We start from the raw sequence: 18,545 nt of genomic DNA, 5'->3' as shown, positions 1-18,545 counted from the left end.
CTGTCAGGCAGGAACCATTGCTCATGCTGTATTTGTGCAGCAGCTGGCACAATGGGACCCGGATCTTGGTTAATAATGCTAATGCCAAATCCCATTCCCACACTGCTGGACATAAGCCATGAGTGGCAGGTTGCAGATGTGCTAACTCTCTATCTGTGTATGACCCTCACCACCACAGGATCTGAGCAGCTCATATCGCATCAGGAGCCAGGTCAACATTATTGTCTTCAGACAGGGATCTCAGAGATGACTGGCCCAGGGACACACCCAGGCATAGGCGCCGACTCCGTGGGTGCTCTGGGGCTAGAGCACCCATGGGGAAAAATTAGTGGGTGCTCTGCACCCACCGGCAACCAAGCTCCCCTTCCCACCTCACCTCACCGCCTCCTCTGTTGAGCGTGCTGCGTCCCCGCTCCTCCGCCTACCTCACAGCACTTGCCGCCGCCAAACCGCTGTAGCAAGCTCCGGGAGGGAGGGGGTGTGACGAAGTGGGAATGTTCTTAATGTTTTCTCTGAATACTGTGTGGGTGCCTCGGTTTCCCCTGTGCATTTCGTAAATATCTAGGTGGCGGGATAAGGGTGTGTGATTGTTGCAAAGCCTTAGCGGGCCAGTGTGATACTGTTTGCACAGAGAATGGCAGACACCCTGTCTCCTGGCAACTGATGGCCTGAGTCCCTTCCCTGCAAGGTGCCAACTGGAGGTGTTGGACAACAAAGAGATCAGGTGACCTCCTGGCCCCGGAAAGAGACAAAGGTCAGAGAAGGGGCTGGAGGGGGCTTGAGTTTGGAGCTGGCTGGGGAAATGGAGGGAGGCCCAGACCTGGGGTCTGGCCTCCCTGGCCCCAAGATGGACCTGACTGAGGGGTCCTGTTTCCTATAACTACAAGTTCTGTTTTGGACTGTGTTCCTGTCATCTACTAAACCTTCTGTTTTGCTGGCTGGCTGCGAGTCACGTCTGACTGCGGAGTTGGGGTGCAAGACCCTCTGGCTTCCCCAGGAGACCCGCCCAGGCAGGAAGTGCATAGTGAGGACAGGGATGCTGAATGCTCTGAGCTCAAACTCAGGAAGGTTGAAGCTGTGTAAGCTTCTTGCCCTGAAGACAGTCTGCTCACAGAGAGGAGGCTCTCCCAGAGTCCTGACTGGCTTCATATGGAGTAGTTCCAGAGCATAGCCCGGTGACTCCATGACAGGGGAGGCTCGGGAAGGGGCGGGTATTTGGGGAAGGAGTTGGAATGGGGGTGGGGCAGGGGGCAGACGGGGGTCGAGCACCCACCAGCGGCAGTAGAAGTCGGCGGCTATGCACCCAGGATATGTCTACACTGCAGTTGCTGTGTAGCAACACCAGTGGCTGGGCCGGGCAAGCTGACTTGGTCTTGAGGGGCTGCAAAACTGTGGTGTAAACATTCGGGCTCAGGCTGGAGCCCAGGCTCTGCCAGCCCTCCCCACTTGTGCGGTCCCAGAGCTAAGGATCCAGCCTGAGAACAACTGTCTACACTGCAGTTTTATAGCCCAAGCCCTGCGAGCCCAAGTCCACCACTATTGGTCAGCCACGGGGTTTAATTGCAGTGCAGGTGCACCCTAGGGTCAGGATTAAAACGAGGAACTAAACCTACAGCTCACTCATCCCACACAAGGGCCGTAGTCACAAGCCCATCCTTCCTCTCCTGCCTTGTCCTTGGTGCTGTACTCCTTTCTGTATCTCTCAACCCATCTCTTCCTCTTGCACCCATAGAGCACATGTCCAGAGGTGCCCTCAGCATCATGCCAAGGCAGTTTCAAAAGCCAAGGACTCAAGCCTGCAAGATGGTGCTTGGCTCACTGCCAGTATATGTGTAAGCACATACAGGTCGTGAGCTCAGCCAGAGCCCTATAGTATTACCCGGATATTGTTGGGCTGTCATTCAGACCAGGTGTGTGATGGGGAAGTTTGTACAATACCTCCCCTTCCCTGGGGGGTTCACCTGCAGGGCTGAATCTCGACAGCTGCATCTAAAAAGCACATGCTACTATTGCTACATGAATTGCTGGATCAGTGTCATTGGTCTACACCTAGTAGGGACTCTCAAACCTCTAGCTATGTCTTAGCTACTGAAGAAGGACAGGGCAGCTCTGGTCCAACGTGTTACACTCCAGCCATGGACAGAGAGGTATTCAGTTCTAGGCACTACTTGTGTATTTGAAGCATGAATTCAGGGGTTCCCCGGGTCAATTAGTTTAGAAAAGGGGATCCATCATTCCCATTTTGCCCCAGTTATTAACATCTCTCTCACTCCATGCTGCAACCCCATCTCTGTGAGGCAAAAGGTCGGGGATGAGGATCAAAGTGCACATGGAGAGGGAACTGCAGCTGACAAAATGTTTGAGGCAGAAAAAACACAAGCCCCATTGATGATGTCCTTGTTCTGTCTCTCCATTCCTGTTCCCCTTCAGTGGGCATGGGCCTCACTAGCATAGATTAGGAGACATGGGGAGATGTGAGCCCACTCAGAGCAGGAGATAGAGACACTTCCAGAGGAGCAATGGTTTATCTCCATCTCCCTAGCCTTTGTCTCCTCTCTCTGGATTGTGTTCAGCCCCTAAGGCCAACACCCACTGTAGAGTGCATGGGGCAGTGTCTTTCACCTCAGGTTCTTGAGTTCAACAACCAAAAGCTCCTTTAACGTGCCCTTCCCTGCTCCCTCCACCACATCCTGCTCACAGTGGTTGTCCTTGGTCAGTGAAGACCCAGAGTTCAGAGGTGCATCTGAGTGAGTTCACCTCCTACCTGAAGGTGGGTGAGGGAAGAGAGAGAGAGAGCACCTTTCTCACTCTACTGTCCAACACTTGCTCTGGCATCACCACTCTGCCGGTCACCCCGCCAGCTGCTCACTGCTTCACCAGCCGTTGCTGTTGCACACCATCACCTTCTGCTGCTACCTGCTTCTCTACTGTGATCTCTGCAGGACAGTCTCTTGAGGTTCTACCCAGCTGTGTGTGTGGGAACTTCATTGCTGAAGCAGGCTGGTCAGAAATGTCCCACAAGAAGTGATTTCAGCTCTAGCAATCACTTAACAAAACAAGACTCCTAAGGGAGCCCTAATTAGCTCTGTTTTTGAACAGTGGAAAGGGGCAGGTTAAACCATGTCCAGGCCTCTTAGGCAGAGCCTACTCCTCCCAGCAGGAACACCTATCTCCCCCCCCCCCGTCCTCCACTTTCACAGGAATCTGGCATCTGAGCCCCCTGCTTAGCGAGTTCAGTCCAGTTGAGGGTGACCCCCCTCAAACAGGATAGGCTAAACACAGTTCTGCTGCCCTTTACTCACACAATAAAGATAAGAACATTGCATTGCTCCCTGCATTCAGTACTAGAGTGATTTGTAACCCAACACCTGCCAAAGTTGATGACTTTGGCAACACAGCTCTGTCTGCTAGATACCTAGACAGAGTTGGTGTAGTCATACAGTCTGGTCCCTATGCCTTTTCCCCTCCCCAGCTAGCTGGCAGGGGAGAGCTCAGTGTTGCCCTCTCAGAGCCTTTCTCATGGAAGCTGGGGCCCTGCTAATCTGAGCTGGTATTTCAAAGGTTGGTGTATGCTGAGCTGGGGTGGGTTGGGCCAGAATGTGTGTGAGGTCTTTGATGAAAGCTCAGGCTATGACAAAAGAAGCTTGTACTGTATTCCCACCCCTGAGCTTGTGTAGCAGTGCTCTCACACTGCAGCAGCCAAGGGGAAAAGCACATTGGTGATTTCATGTTGTATTTGTATTACATCAGCAGTGACTGGCCCAGACACCTACACGGACACATACGGATGGATAGGCCCTGCCCTGAAGAGTTTATGGGCTAAATACACCAGGCAGCCACAGGAAGGATCATTTCCCCTTTCAGAGCCAGGGAACTGAGACCAGAGAGACGAAGGGCCTTGCCCAGGGCACACAGAGACCTGATGCCGGAGCCAGGAACTGAACACAGCTCTCCTGGAGCCCAGTTCAGAGCCCTACCAAGACCAGCCTGCTGAAACATAAACCATCTCCCAACCACTAACTATTAGACTCAGAGTCATTTGGCACCAGACCTACATTCCCCTCTCCCCTCATCCACTGAGCTCCCCCTGGACTTTCCTAGTTTATTCCTTCCTTCTCATCCCTAACCCTGACACAGTAGACAGGTGGCCATTAGAGCATATGAGAACTGGGACAAAGCTGGTATTTGTCATGCCATCACCCTATAGAGCCAAGAAACTTTCCCACCCGACAGCTCCATCGCTGCGAGTAGCAGGCAGCCCCATGGCAAAAGCACAGATACCCTGGGCTCGTGGGAGTGATGGCCTGCTGAGAACAGACCCACTCCACCGAAGCTCTGCCATGCCCTAGGGCTTGTGCCAAGCTTGAGTCCACCCAGGAAGGCTGGCCTGGGAGTGTCTGGCTGGCGGTAGGGAGCAATCTGGCAGGGGGAGGATCCAGCAAAGCAGCGGTGAGTGATGGTGCATTTAATGGGCGGGTGAAATCATTGGGAATCATTCTATTCAGCATTTGCAGCCCTGGGAGATGGTGGCCAGACTGCACCAGCTAAGCCAGGCAGCAGCTGCAGGGGATTGAGATCCCTACCATGTGGCTGCGGTGGAGACCTTCACCTGCAAACCAAGGACTATATGAATTGACTCAGCTAGTATGTGCACGGTGCTCAGGGAATGGAAGGCACCCTAGCAAGGTCTACTTACTCAGTGTCTGGGAGTGATCTGGACAGGCTAGAGCTGCAGCAACTAGTTTACGTGTTGGGCCATGTGGACACAGGGAGGCAGAACAGGAAAAGGCTAGAGTTTGTATATTGGTTTATAGTTTTGAGTGTACTTAAGTGCAGGAAGCCAGAGCCTCCCTCAGCTGGTGTACATTGGCAGAAGAGCAACACGCTCCAGTAAGGCAAAAGGATCTAGTGTCTGGGACATGGGACTAGGGGGCTGGGTTCTCTTCCTGGCTCTACCAGTGGCCTGGCGTGTGACCTCAGGCAAGTCACAGCACTGCTCTGTGCCTCAGTTTCCCCACCCCCTCCTTCAAGTAAAGCATTAAAAATCATGAGTCAGGTGTCCCAAGATCGGGATAATGGTTTAAAATAATATTACTTTAAAAAAAAGCAGCAGCAGTATTTTGGACTATTTTTCTTGGCCCTCTGGTTTTGAACCTTTCTAGCACACTTAGTCATGTTTTCAAACTTTTCGCTGCACCCACAGGGCCAGACATATTTTTAAAAGAAAGCTGAAAGTCTCACATATTAACATGATTCCAGAAGCTGGGGATTTAAGAAATAACCAAATATGACAAGACTCACAATAAAATTGTAAGAGTTGTGCAACATGGCATCTGTCACTATGTCCACATACTGTGGGGCTCCGATATTGTTTCAGGTCGCTGTGTGCTACCATGATCTAAATTAAAAACAACATACTGACTTTGCGAGATGAGGATCTGCACTATGCTTTTAGTGGTTTATTTCTTTATTAAATGGATTCCAAGCCTCTGAAGGGCTAATCGAGTGCTCTACCCACTGGACAATCCTACTCCAAGGGCCCAACTACATTTTCCGAGACAGATTTTCTCCAGCTCCAACTCAACACTGGAGAGCCAGAGGGCAGTGACAGGCTCTCAGAGAGCTTGTTATGGTTCCTTGCTTCATAAACTGCATCTGCTCCCCATCAGCATATGCTAGAGCAGCCTAGGAATTGTTCTAATACACATCACCTATGGTCCTTAAGGCACAACATGCCAGTTGTGAATTGATTGAGTGCAGCTGTGCTTTGCCCTGCCCGACACAACTGTGAAGGAGCAGGCTAGGTGTCAGGTAAGCACCAGGCCCCAGCCCCTGGGGAACTGTCAGCTGACTAACTAAGGTGAGAATTGAGGAGGAGAGAAGCAGCAATCTCTCAGAGGCTGAGAGATGCAGTTCAGCGGCCCTTGTCCTGGCAGCTCATCCTCCTGTTTACTTGGGGGAATTTCATTCTTTTGAAGAGGAGTCTCATTTCCTGGTTTATTTTAAATCCTGTACCTGCTCTGGATTCCAATCCCACTTGTAGGGCGGATCCTAGGGATCTGATCTAGTCTGTGTATGTTTCTGTGCCCCAGTTATCACTATGGTAGCAGAGCTGCTTTTCTGGAGCAGCCAAGTATCTGCTGCCTGCATGTTGATTTTTGCACAGACTGGAACTTGTGCTCTAAGGCCTCAATGTTTCTGTCTCCTGTCCCCCTAAGTCAACCAAAGCAACTGACCTGAAATTGAGGCCCTGGATGGTAAAGGCCCCCCTACCCCATTCCCTGACCAGTACCCCACAGACTGCAAAAAGTAGTCAATGGGGAATGACCATCAAATGGTGTTTTTTCTAGGGGTTCAGCAGGGAGGGGATCTAGGCCCAAAACTATTCAACATTTTCATCAATAATCTGGTAGCAAATATAAAATCACTGCTGATACAAGATGCAGCTGCCATAAAGACTGGCAGAGTGGTAGATAATGAAGACAGGGCAGTCATGCAGAGTGATCTGGATCACTTAATAAACAGGACCCATTCAAACTCAATGTGTTTTAATGCAGCCCAGTGCAATTATAAAGCTAAGAACAAAGGATGTAACCCAGACCTACAGAATAGAGGACTATCTGGGAAAGCAGTGACTCTGGAAAGTGTTTGGGGTTATAGCGGACAAGTAACTAACATGAGCTCCCAGTGCAATGTGATCCTTGGGTGTATAAACAGGGGAGTAGCGAGTCAGAGACATGAGATAATTTTATCTCTCAGACTGACACTGGAATACTGCATCTACTTCTGATGTCCACATTTTAAAAGGAATGCTGAAAAATTGGAGAGGGCGCAGAAAAGAGATACAAAAATCAATGGACAGCTGAAGAAAATGCCTTATACAACAGATTTAAAGAGCTCAATCTGTTTAGCTTAAGAAGATTGAGGGGTGACTTGATTACAGTATTTAAGCACCTTCATGGGGAGAAAATACTGGATCCTAAAGGGCTCTTTAATCTAGCAGAGAAAGGCAGGACAAGAACCACGGGCTGGAAGCTGAAGCCAGACACATTCAGATGAGAAATAAGACATTTTTAATAGAGAGGGTGATTACCATTGGAACTCCTAATGAAAGTGGTCCATTCTCCATGTCTTGATGTATTCACATCCAGACTGGTGCCTTTCTGGAAGAGATGCTTCAGCCAAACACACGTTCCTGGGCTCTATATGGGGTAATGGGTGATATTTAATGGCCTGTTTAGACAGGTCAGAGTAAACGAACTAATGGTCCCTTCTGGCCGCAAGTTCTATGAATCAATGATCCTTCTTTTGGACAAGCTGAAACCCATGTCAGCTGTCCCCCTCTCAACCTGCAGCCTCAACACAAGGAAAAGCCAATACAAAATTCCCATGTGAAGGTAAAGTGTGACTGAAGCTTCAGCTGGTGGACCACTAGACATGGAAAGGTCCAACTGCTCCCTCTGTATTTTCTAAGGAAATTAACATTCCAGAGCCTGGGGTTTGGTTTTAAAAACCAACTGTGGGGGGTGGGGGTGTAAGGGGGGCAGGAAACAGCAGATAAAAGACAGTCAGTTTCCCATTTAATGGTGATACTTTAAAAAGGCAAATGTTAGCACCTGCAACAGATACAAACCGACCACCAGCAGAGCAGGAAAAATCAGAGCATCAGCAGTCACTAGAATAGCAACAGTGACATCTATGCAAAATAAAAAATACCCAGATGAAGGCAGCGTTCAGGCTGAGCAGGTGAGCAGAGAAGTCAGGGTTCTGAACATGTAACGCTATCCCTGTGCCCTGGTTGCTCTCTGCTATCATCCGGCTCTCCCTACAAGCTAGTGCTGAAATAATACCAACAGGATATTTTACATAGCACCTTGTCCTTGGGCAATTACTGTTCATTGTTCTCATAATGGTCCAGAATCTCAAGCTGGGATTTTCCAAGGCGCCTGAGGCTTTTTAAATAGAATTGTTCTCTATAAAGCATAATGAATTTAACATGTTTTGCAACTACACATGCAAAAGAGAGGGGCTCTGCCACAACTGGGAGTGCCCATGCACCCAGCCTCCCTGGGAGCAGCCGCTCCAGCTCTGAGCAACCTCCCACACACACCCTGGGCTCCGGGACTCTGCTGGTGCAGCTGTGAGTCCCCTCAACTGATCCAAATTCCAAGGGAAGGAGACGAACAAACTCTGGAGACTGAGGCCCAGGGAGTTGGAGCCAGGGGAGCAGAACCACGGCAGCACCCAGCTCCCCATTCTGGGGCAGAGATGTCAATTAATGGGTTGGGTATGATATGGGGAGCAGGGTAACGAAGGCTGGTGGGTGGGGTGGACTGAGGGGAATATAACCTGCCTCAAGGCAGTTTGCTCCCAGCTGGAAAACGGGGGAATCCCCACTCCCCTGGCTCCAGCATCTTATCAGCTCAGCTCCAACGACAAGACAAACTGGAGCTCAGAGTGATGTGTCACAGACTGGTTGAAGGTGCCAGCGCAGAGAACCAGCAAAGTTAACTGGGGGGAAAGGCTATTTACACAGAAAAGGAGAGAGAGGAAACCCCCCTTTCTGAATGCATCAACACAGGGGGATCCGCTGGATCACTGTCCGATCTGACCAACAGCGCAAGAGATGGGGATCAGTGGTGGGGAGAGGAGCCAGGCTCAACGGCCCCTTCATATCCTCACCACAGGTAGCGGAAGTGCAGGCTAAACCCAGACTGAGCCCTGATTTCATAGCTCCAGCTGAAGTCTACAGGGCTTCCTGGGGTCTCAGGGAAGTTCAGATCCTCTGGACTTCCTGAGTGCTTACCTTCCCTGCTGACACTGTGCAAAAGGACCAGCGAGTGCCAGTTCTGGGGTATCCAATCACATTGTACACACCAGCCCGGCTGGGAACAGGCCTCCACTGTCCTCTCAACTCATCCATACTGGCCAATGATCATGTAAAACCAAATAAATTCTTCTAAGAAGTAGCTCCCTGCTGAAAGAGGTGCCCCAAAGAACAGGCTCTTTATCTCACCCCCGCCCTGCACACTGGCTGTACCATGTAATGACAATAACCAAATCTCATTCTTCAGATGCTCCCCTGCAGGGGACAGGAATTTTTTTCCAATGCACCATTGGCCAGATGTATCTGGGTTCCTTTTTCACCTTTCCCTGAAGCATCAGAGATTGGCAACAAGACCCAGGTGAGGTAAGCCAGTGCTCTGAAGTGGTTCAGAGAATCCTCTTTCTATATGCCTGGCTGGTAGGTTTTGCCCACTTGCCCAGGGTCAGACTGATCACCAGATTTGGGGTTGGGTAAGAATTTTCCCCTGGTGCAGAGATGCTGGGATCATACCAGCATCTCTCACCTAATCAATTCCCAGCCATGGTAGGGGCGCCTTGGTCTCTCCTGTTCTCTACTCTGGCTCACAACAATTCAGTCTCTTAAGCGCTGAAAGGTTTTAGTTTAACTAAAGTAATTAGGCTTGATATAGTGGTATTTGAGTGAGATTCATGGCCTGTGGTGTACAGGAGGTCAGGACAGACGATCTAATGGTCTTCTCCAGCCCTAAACTCTATGAAATTCTGAATGTTCATGGTGTCTAAGTGAGTTAGGCACCCAGATCCTGTTGATTCTGTGGGGCAGGGACCATCTCTCTGTTCTGTGTTTGTACTGCACCTAGCACTGCGGTTCCTTGTCCATGACTGGGGCTGCTAGGCGCTACCACGATACAAATACTACTAATGGAATTTGGGTAGCTTACTCCTTAATTCTCTAATGAAAATCACTGATGGATCTCCCTTCGTTCTGGGTGGGATTTCAGGCCCAAATTCTTACAGTTATCAAGACGTAACTCTACGCAGCATTGCAACACCTAATTGATTTAGGTACCTAGGTCTCATGCCCAGAAGTGACGCAAGCACAGGGGACCCTATCTCTTACTGGAAGCTGATGGGGATTGTGCTACTGAATCACGCTGGGGCTTGGGAAAATCTCCCACTTGGTTCCTGGGCCCTCAGCTCCCACTGCCCAGAACCTATGGGATCATTTCAGTATGTCTGGGTGGGGTAGGGCCACAAGGGCAGAAAGGACACAGGATTCTCCCCAGTGTGGGTTCGCTCATGTCTCTTGTGGTGGGAGCTGCGGCCGAAGCTTTTCCCGCAGTAAGTGCATATGTAGGGTTTCTCTCCTGTGTGGATCCGGTGGTGCTGGGTCAGAGTGGATTTGTCAGTGAAGCTTTTCCCGCAGTCAGAGCACGTGTAGGGTTTCTCTCCTGTGTGAATCCTCTGGTGTCTGATAAGGTTTGAGCTGACATTGAATCTTTTTCCGCAGTCAGGACACTCGTAGGGTTTCTCTCCTGTGTGGATCCTCATATGTTTGACCAGGTCCGAGTTCTGGCTGAAGCTTTGCCAGCACTCGGCGCACGTGTTGGGGATCTCGATGGTCGGGGTTTTCTTCTTAGACACTTTAGTTTCTTTCACCTTCCCAATAGTGGCACTTTCCCAGTGTATGCATTTGTCCTGCCTCTTCCCTGGAGGGCTCCTTAGATGCCTCTTGTGGTGGGAGCTGCGGCTGAAGCTCTTCCCACAGTCGATGCATTTAAAAGGCTTCTCACCCGTGTGGACGCGTTGGTGCTGGGTCAGCGTGGACTTGTCTGTGAAGCTTTTCCCGCAATCAGTGCAGGGATAGGGCTTCACCCCTGTGTGGGTTCTCTGGTGTCGACTCAGGTTTGAGCTGACGCTGAAGCTCTTCCCGCAGTCGATGCATTTATAGGGTTTCTCCCCTGTGTGGGTTCTCTGATGGTTCATAAGGTCTGAGCTCTGGGTGAAGCTTTTCCCACACTCAATGCACATGTTGGGCCTCTCCCCTGCATATGCTCTCTGGCAGACGATGGTGTCTTTGCTCTTCCTCACAGCTCTTCCGCGGATGGCTGATTTACCCTCTCTCTGCACAAGAGAGCTCTTCTGTAGCTTGTCCGACTTCCTCTGATTCTTGAGGGACTTTTTCTGGTTCAGTCCCTGTGAAACATTTCCTTTGGATCGCTTCGGAGGCATCTTGTCATGAGTTGCTTTTTACCAGCACATGCGAATGAAGATGTTTCCCGCTTGCACTCACCTGCTGAGACAGAGACAAAGTCATTCCTTGTGCGGTCGGGGGATGGGAGGGGAGAGAGAGAAAGGAAAGGACCTCAGAGAGGGCAGGGTAAAAGCTGCACCACAATGCAAGTATCTGTTGATAATTCATGTTAGAATTCATTCCAATGCAGATCTGGCCCCTCTCACCCAGACTCAAACCACTGATACGTTTTTAACCTAGCTCCACAGTCTCAGTCCCTGAAACAAACACTGGAAAAGAATCAAAGGAGCTGCTTTGGGGTGGGGGGGGTCCCTCTGCCACTGTCCCCAGGGCAGCGCATCCCCCCAGCAGTGCGAGGACCAGGCAGAGGCAGGAACTGGCTTTTCCTCTCCCTGCCCCTCCCCTTGTCCCGGGAAAGTCAATCCGACCGGGGCGCTGCAGGGAACGGGGCTGGGCAGGGCTGGGAGCCGGGAACCTCCCTCCCCACTGATTGCTCCGGCTGCCCCTGCCAGTCTCTGCCCCGTCTCCCTCCTGCCCCCTCCCCTCCCCTCGGGCTGGGAGACTCGGTCCCTGGCCCGGCCCGGGGCGGGGCGGTCGCTCTCCCGGCGCTGGCTCGGCTCCTGCAGGCGCTCAGGGGGGCAGAGCCTGGGGGGGGGGTCAGGGAGGGCAGCAGCAGCTCCGGGACTCGCAGCCCCCCCCGGGGGCAGAGCTGGGGCGAGGAGGGGCCGTTGGGGCAGAGTCACTTTCCTGCCCGGCCCCAGCCCTTCCCCCGGGTCCCCCCCCCCCACCTGCAGGCTCCGGCTCAGGGGCTGGTGTCGGCCCCCGGAGCAAGTCCGCCCGGCTGGGCCCCGAGGGGCGCTAGGGAAGGGCTCTCTCGGCCGCGGAGCAGCAGCGGCTCAGGGCAGGGTTTCGGGTCACTGCAATGGAGACCGCGCAGCGACTGACCCGGGAAGCTCCGCCCCAGCGCGCTGAGCAGAGGGACCAAGAGAGCGGAGCGAGCGCCCGGCCCGCCTGAGCAAGCGGCAGAGCCACCTGGCGGCCAGCGCTGAGAAAATCCGCCCCGCCCGCAACGCCGCAAGTCCGGGGTCAGAGCGGGATCCGTCTGTCTCGCTTTACATGGGCTGTGGACCAGAAACCCACGCACACCCCCAGCCTGTACAGGGGGAGGCGTGTCGGCGCGGGGACTCGGTTCTGCAGCCACCCAAACAGGGGTGCACAGTGCTGGGGCAGGAGGGTCCATCCCGGTCATCTGGCTGCCTGTATAGCCCAGCCCTGGGCTCTACCCAGCGGCTCCTGGTGGAGCCAGCCTGGCTCTGTTAGCATGGGAAAGACTCTTCCTGGCTGCCCCAGGTGTGAGTTGAGCTGCACAGATGCTCAGGAAAGGCCTAGTGCCAGTGGTGCAGGAGCTTCCACCCTGCCCCTAACTAAGGAAGGAAAACACACCCTTTTGGGGGCTCACACTCACAAATGTAAGGCTGAGGGTGTGTCCTGGTATTTGAACTGTCAGCGGAGGGTGGGCTTTTCTCCTGCAATAGCACTTCCAATGTGGGCCTGGTGCAGACGTCAGTGATCATACCAAGATAAAGGCAACCATATCCTGGCACCGCCTGTCGTTCTCTAGGCTTTTGTTCTTGTGGATCCCGCACTCGGTTCTCATGCAGGTGAGAGCAGTTTCTTTTGGCCAGCGATGTCTGCAGGGGCTGTGCTGTTCCCAGGAGCCCCGGTCCAGGGCAGAGCGGGCCCACCTGCCCCTCAGTTCTTTCTGACCCTCTCAGCAATGGGACAGAACTTGAGCAGGATCCATCTGTTTCCCCACCACACTTTGTCCTTCAGATCGTTTATAGTTAGCTTAATTAGGGACTTTGCTGGTTTAATTAGTTTTTTTTTATGCCATTGGCAAGAGAACACAAATGGTTGCCCTTCCTCTCCCCGCATGATATTTTAAGGTTTTTTTGTGCATACTGGGGGCTTCTCAGCGCTGAAATCTTCCGGCTAAGTTCCCAGGCTGTAAATCTTGCCCACCGCCCGATGCCACTTCACGATGGGCACTCCAAATGATGTTTTTATCCAGGGGAAGGGAATATCCAGACCACTTCTCCACCCGCTGCTCCTTTTCTATGTGGACCCAGAAGGTGTGAGGTGCCCATCTGATGTCATTCATATCGGCACACTCCACAGAGCAGGCTTCAGACCCAAACGTCAAGGATGTCAGGGGGCCACCCCTCTGAGAAACCCCACTCAGCCAGCGCCCCATTGAGCTAGGATGCCTCCCCAAGAGTCCGAGCCTCTTCTCTACTGAATGGCCCCTGTTGTTGATAGCTGAGAAGGCTGCACAGGCCTCCTTGATCCAGGCCTCAACTGCTACTGACCCGGCTAGGCAAGCACATTGCTTCAAGGTCACCTCCTACAGTGCCTACGAGACAAATGTCTCTGACTCATCTCTGGATCCTCAGTGCTCTGCTGACACCTCAGCACTGACTATGCACCGGTGCCCTCAGTACTGACCCAGCCACTGAGCAGTCTTGTCCAGTACCAACACCTCGGTATTCATTGTGCACTGGGTTCCCTTGGTATGCACCTGGCCACCGACCAGCCCTTGTCTGGCACCAACATCTCGGCACTGACACACTTGGTGCCTATGTTGTTGGGGCAGATGCTAGTGGCACCAGTCGTTACAGCACTGACCCCATTGAGACCCATTGCTATGCAATGTAGCACCCTGTGACTCGGGAACTGATATCACTGAATCCTTCAGGGATGCTCACCCATTATTTCCCAGCTCCAGAGACCTCCTTACCACATACTAAATCTTCCTACCTGGTACCATCTGGCTCCCCCTGCCCTGCTACACAGCTAGTAACCCCTTCCTGAGGGCACCTAGGGCACCAGAGGAGGTAGCGCCAACATTTGAGGAGGTTTATTCTTACACATCCTCTCCAGCATCAAATCCTAATGGGGAACCATCCACCAAACCATAAGAGACTTGAGTCATTTAAGGAGCACACTCCATAGTTCCCTACGCAGAGGCTATTGGTTCCTCACCCTTACAGCTGGCCTTTCTGGGCCCATGGAAAAGCAATCTCACCCATGCAGGCCACCACCACCCGTGCTGAGAGCCCCTCCCCTGGTCACCCAAGCATAGCCACCAGAACTGCAGGGCCAGGGCCATCTGGGAAATCCTGCAGAGCAGCTGATCCCTGATGCTCTTTCTCCCTCTTCCCCGATGGGGCTGTGAATCTGGCAATGACACTTTCTCCTCCAGGTGACGCCAAAATCTTCCTGGGTCTCCTGGGCAGACCTATCTCGACACCTCCTTGAAGTGGTTCACAAATGATTTGCTATTCTCCACTGCTCTGTGCCTGGCAGATTTGCAATGCCTGTTAGTGAAGGAGTCCTGGACCCTGACAATGGTTTAGAGCAGACTCTGTCCTCTGTCCCCGCCACGTCAAAGGGGGCTGACCGATACTACCTGTTTCCACCAAGGGGCTTTGATTGTTTCTACACACACTGAGCTGGGCTTCCTTAGGGTGGCAGCTGTTCATGAGATGTCAACATACCAAGGGTGTCCTAAGATGACACTGAAGGAGAAGAGGTCTATGGCAGGAGGGTCGGAGGTTATTTGGGGGTCTGTTGCAGGGGGCTAATAGCTAGGGGAGGGGGTTATTTGGGATCTATGGTGGGGGGTTAGGGGCTGTAGGAGGGGGTTATTTGGAGTCTATGGCAGGAGTTATTTGGGGTTTATGGCGGGGGCTAGAGGCTGTGGGAGGGGGTTATTTGGGGGTCTATGGCAAGGGTTAGAGGCTATTGGAGGGGGTTATTTGGCATGTGTGGTGGGGGATTAGAGGCTGTGTGAAGTGGTTATTTGGGGGTCTATGGTGGAGGGTTGGTGGCTAGGGGAGGGGGTTACTTGGGGGTCTATGACAGGGGGGTTAAGGGCTGTGGGAGGGGGTTATTTGTGGTCTATGGAGGGGGTTGGAGGGTGATAGGAGAGGGGCTGGGACCGCAGAGATCCGTTGGCTGCAGCTGGCTCTGCCTGAGTCTGTCTCCCTCCACCACAGCCCCCTTTCTCCTCTCTTCCCTCACACTGCTCAGTCCTTGCCCTCCCTCCCTGGCAGGCACTAGCAGGGTGGACCAGAGCTGACTCGCTGGGCGTTGGCTGCACTGGGGATGGACTCTGCCTGCAGCACCATGCCAGGGCCTCATGGACTCACATCACTGCTGTGGCCAGGTTCCAGGGACTCTCCCTGCTTCTCTTGTAGATCTCGGCTATGCACATGGGCAGTGGTGGTGGTGGGCGGGGTGGGATGGGGGGGACTCAGATCTGGGGGTTGGGGGGTGGTGGGTCCCCTTTAGCCCAATCCACCCAAGATCCCTCCAACCAACATAGTTTTATGGAATTGGGCCAGATCCAGCATTCCTGCACCTGACAGCCTGGTTGTTGGCTGGTTAACATCTACCACCAGAAGCTGCTCAGCTGATGTTCCAATATTTTAGACAAGCCCTAGGGCTCCAAAGAGGGTGCAACTCTTTAAGCACATACATATCTTGACTCTTGTGAGAAGCCCCATGGGATAAACTGGCCTGCTCCCCTGTGTAAAGTGACTTGTGTTACAGAGAATTCACCATTTACACTAGTTTAAACTTGCATGTCACCCATGCCCCATGCTTCAGAAGAAGGCAAAAAAACCCCAGGGTCTTTGCCAATGTGACTCGGGAAAATTCCTTCATGACCCCAAATATAGCAATCAGACCATGAGCTTGTGAGACGACCAGCAGGAGGCGCCACTGGTGAGTTTATGCCCGGTTACAAAGTGGTGGAGAATGCTGGCATAAGTGGTCCACCCCGATATAAGGGGCAAGGGCACGGACTATGGGACGATTGCGCGAATCGGAATGCATCCGATGAAGTGAGTTGTAGCTCATGAAAGCTTATGCTCAGATAAATTTGTTAGTCTCTAAGGTGCCACAAGTACTTTTCTTTTTGTGAATCAGAAAGGAGAACTTGAAGGTGGAGAAGCAGGGACAGTGGATCCCAGGTACACCGGGGTCTTCTAAGGGGAGTCCCCAGGTGTTGTCCCTGGGTGGGGCCCGGTGTCAGCAGCCCAGTGGAAGGGGGCTGACGGCCTGAAGGGGGACCGGGAGACTCAGGATGGATTATGGGAGGTGCAGTGGGCCCTCCAAGGACAGATGGCCTGGCTTGTGGGTGAACAGTGGGCCTTGCGGAAGCTCCTCCGGCGCATGGTCAGGAGGAACCGCCAAGGCCAGAGGGAGGAGCCGAGCGCTAGGGCTAGAAGGCCCGGCGCAGAAACAAGGACTTGTTACGCCTGTGCCAGGCACGGGCACATAGGACAGGACTGTCCCTACGGGGCTGGGGGCAGGATGCCTCAACCTGGGACAGGACAGCAGCAGTTCCCTCAAGCCATCCGCTGGATAAAGGAACCCAGGCAGCTCCGGGCATGTTGAGACTGTGGGCAGTGGGGGCACCTTTGGTGAGAGTGCCCTGGCCGAAGGAACACGACCCAGGGCAACTCAGGAAGGGCTGGCCCAGCGAGGGACAACAGGAAGAAGCAGGAGGCCCGGGCAACACAGAGGCGGGGAGCCTGTTGGTGTTGCTGGGAGCCGGGCCACCTATGTAAAGACTGCCCCCTAGGGGGAGGGCAAACACAGCTGGAGGCGGCCGACAGAGTGGCTGACCAGCCAGTGGGCCACCCAGGGGAGGTGGCGAAGACCGCAACCGGGATGGCGGAGATTCTGCGACCAGGCGGGACCCAGACCATCGCCGGGGAGGTCTGTGACAGGGAAACCCAAACAGACTGGGCCCAGCAGGAGGCTGGGACCCAGGTTGGGTTAAGACAGGGAATAGCGGAGACCCAGACAGATAGAGAAGAGGCTCTGGGGGACCCGGACTAAAGGCGCGACATGAGGCTGCGGAATGGGCCCTCCAGAGGGTGGAGACCCAGGTCCGGGAGATAGCCTGGGCCAGGGAGGCCTCAGAGAGAAGGTGTGCGAGCCTGGAGGGGCGATCTGGCTGAGAGGCCCCCCTTCCCCCAGGCATGGGGGTTTGACGGGGGTGTAGCGGGGTGGACACCTGCTCGGGCCCAGAAGGGTTTAAGATAGCCCTAGGAGAGGGCTGGGGCAGGGGAAGAGCTGGGCTGATTGGCAGAGCAGCCGCACCTCGGGGCCATGCCCCAAACAGACCCAGTGGGCCTTATAAAAGCCAGGGAAGCCAGGAGCAGAAGAGACTCTCTCTCTAGCTTCTGAGAGGGAGAGACCTGGCTACAGGGGCCTAAGCAGAGTATCTAGATTGGAGCAGGGCTGGGGAGCTCCAGCCAGGAAAGCCCCAGGCTGCGGCCTAGCATTAGGCCCAACAGGTACAAGGGTTGCAGAGGACAGCCCAAGGTTAGACAGAGGCAGCAGGTCCAAACCCAACCTTACCTGTGATGAGTGGCTCATACTGCAGTCTGCCTCAGGGCATGGGGGCTAGCTGGTGACTGGTAGGAGCCTTTGACTGAGGCAAGGTAGGGATAGTGGGTGGGGGGTTCCCCTGGGAGCGGGAGACCCAGAACTGTGGGGTATTGCCAGGGGGCAGCACCCAGTGTAAGGGGCACCGGGGTCCTGGGAGGGACATGGGAGCCAGCAACAAGGCAAGACACCGGCCTGAAGAGGGCGCTCTGGAGGCTGGAATGCTAATTCCCAGAGACGACCAGCAGGAGGTGCCGCTGGTGAGTCTCCGGTTACACTCCCCTTTAACTAATTTCTTATCCACCTTTCAGTTCTCATATTAATCCCCATCTTCTCCAATTTAACTAGTAATTTCCTATGTGAAACTGTATCAAATGCCTTACTGACATCCAGGTAGATTAGATCTACTGCATTTTATTTGTCTAAAAAATCAGTTATCTTCTCAAAGAAAGAAATCAGGTTGGTCTGGCACCAGCATTACCTCTGTGTTACAGATGGAGATGCTGTGGCACCAGGTAGAGAGGTGAACTGGCTGGTTCTGCAGGCTTGTCCATTCAGCAAGCACTGAGGTGAAGCCTGAGTTCTAACCTGGCATCTTGCACTCAAGTGACTGTAGCGCTCTGCTTCCCTGGCTGAAAATCAGGGATGATGCTTCAGAGCGGAGCTTTGAGGCTCAGCTAAACAGCTTATAAGGTTTTATTACAGCCTGTGAGCAGTAGGAAGCAGCTAACCACCTCAGGGCCTCTGCCTATCCATTGACCACACAGCATTCAGCAGCATCAGGAGCCATTTAAAAGGAAGCCCTTTGCATGTCCCCATGAACTCAACTGAGCAGTGTAACCTGCATTCATTCTGTTATACATCTTCTGCTGTGCCCGAGCCCACAGGCAACAGGTCTACGACAGGGTGGTGTAAGGCCCATAGCTCACACTGTGTATGGCCACATTTTTAGCTCTGGAGGTTCACGGTTCAATCCCTGGTGGCGACCAAGATGGCTCTGTTTACACAGTTGTACAATCTGCCT

General features: G+C 53.2%; 3 protein-coding genes across 6 annotated transcripts in view; 1 reads left to right on the top strand and 2 right to left on the bottom strand.

The window, feature by feature from the left end:
- Positions 1-18,545, top strand: part of LOC119842762 (zinc finger protein 239-like) — a 605,953-nt gene that overhangs the window by 149,744 nt on the left and 437,664 nt on the right. The gene's annotated exons all lie outside the window — the stretch shown is intronic.
- Positions 1-18,545, bottom strand: part of LOC119842466 (zinc finger protein 271-like) — a 638,009-nt gene that overhangs the window by 605,631 nt on the left and 13,833 nt on the right. The gene's annotated exons all lie outside the window — the stretch shown is intronic.
- Positions 7,564-18,545, bottom strand: part of LOC119843023 (zinc finger protein 271-like) — a 54,050-nt gene continuing 43,068 nt past the window's right edge. The window contains exon 4 of the mRNA XM_043497473.1: positions 7,564-10,850. Coding sequence (XP_043353408.1) covers positions 10,033-10,850 — 818 coding nt within the window. The 3' untranslated portion in view covers positions 7,564-10,032. The remainder of the gene's footprint in view (positions 10,851-18,545) is intronic.

Source organism: Dermochelys coriacea, chromosome 14 (genome assembly GCF_009764565.3).
Source record: "Dermochelys coriacea isolate rDerCor1 chromosome 14, rDerCor1.pri.v4, whole genome shotgun sequence".
NCBI lineage: Eukaryota > Metazoa > Chordata > Testudines > Dermochelyidae > Dermochelys > Dermochelys coriacea.
Note: the sequence above shows the minus strand (reverse complement) of the source record. Positions and strands in the feature narration are given on the sequence as shown.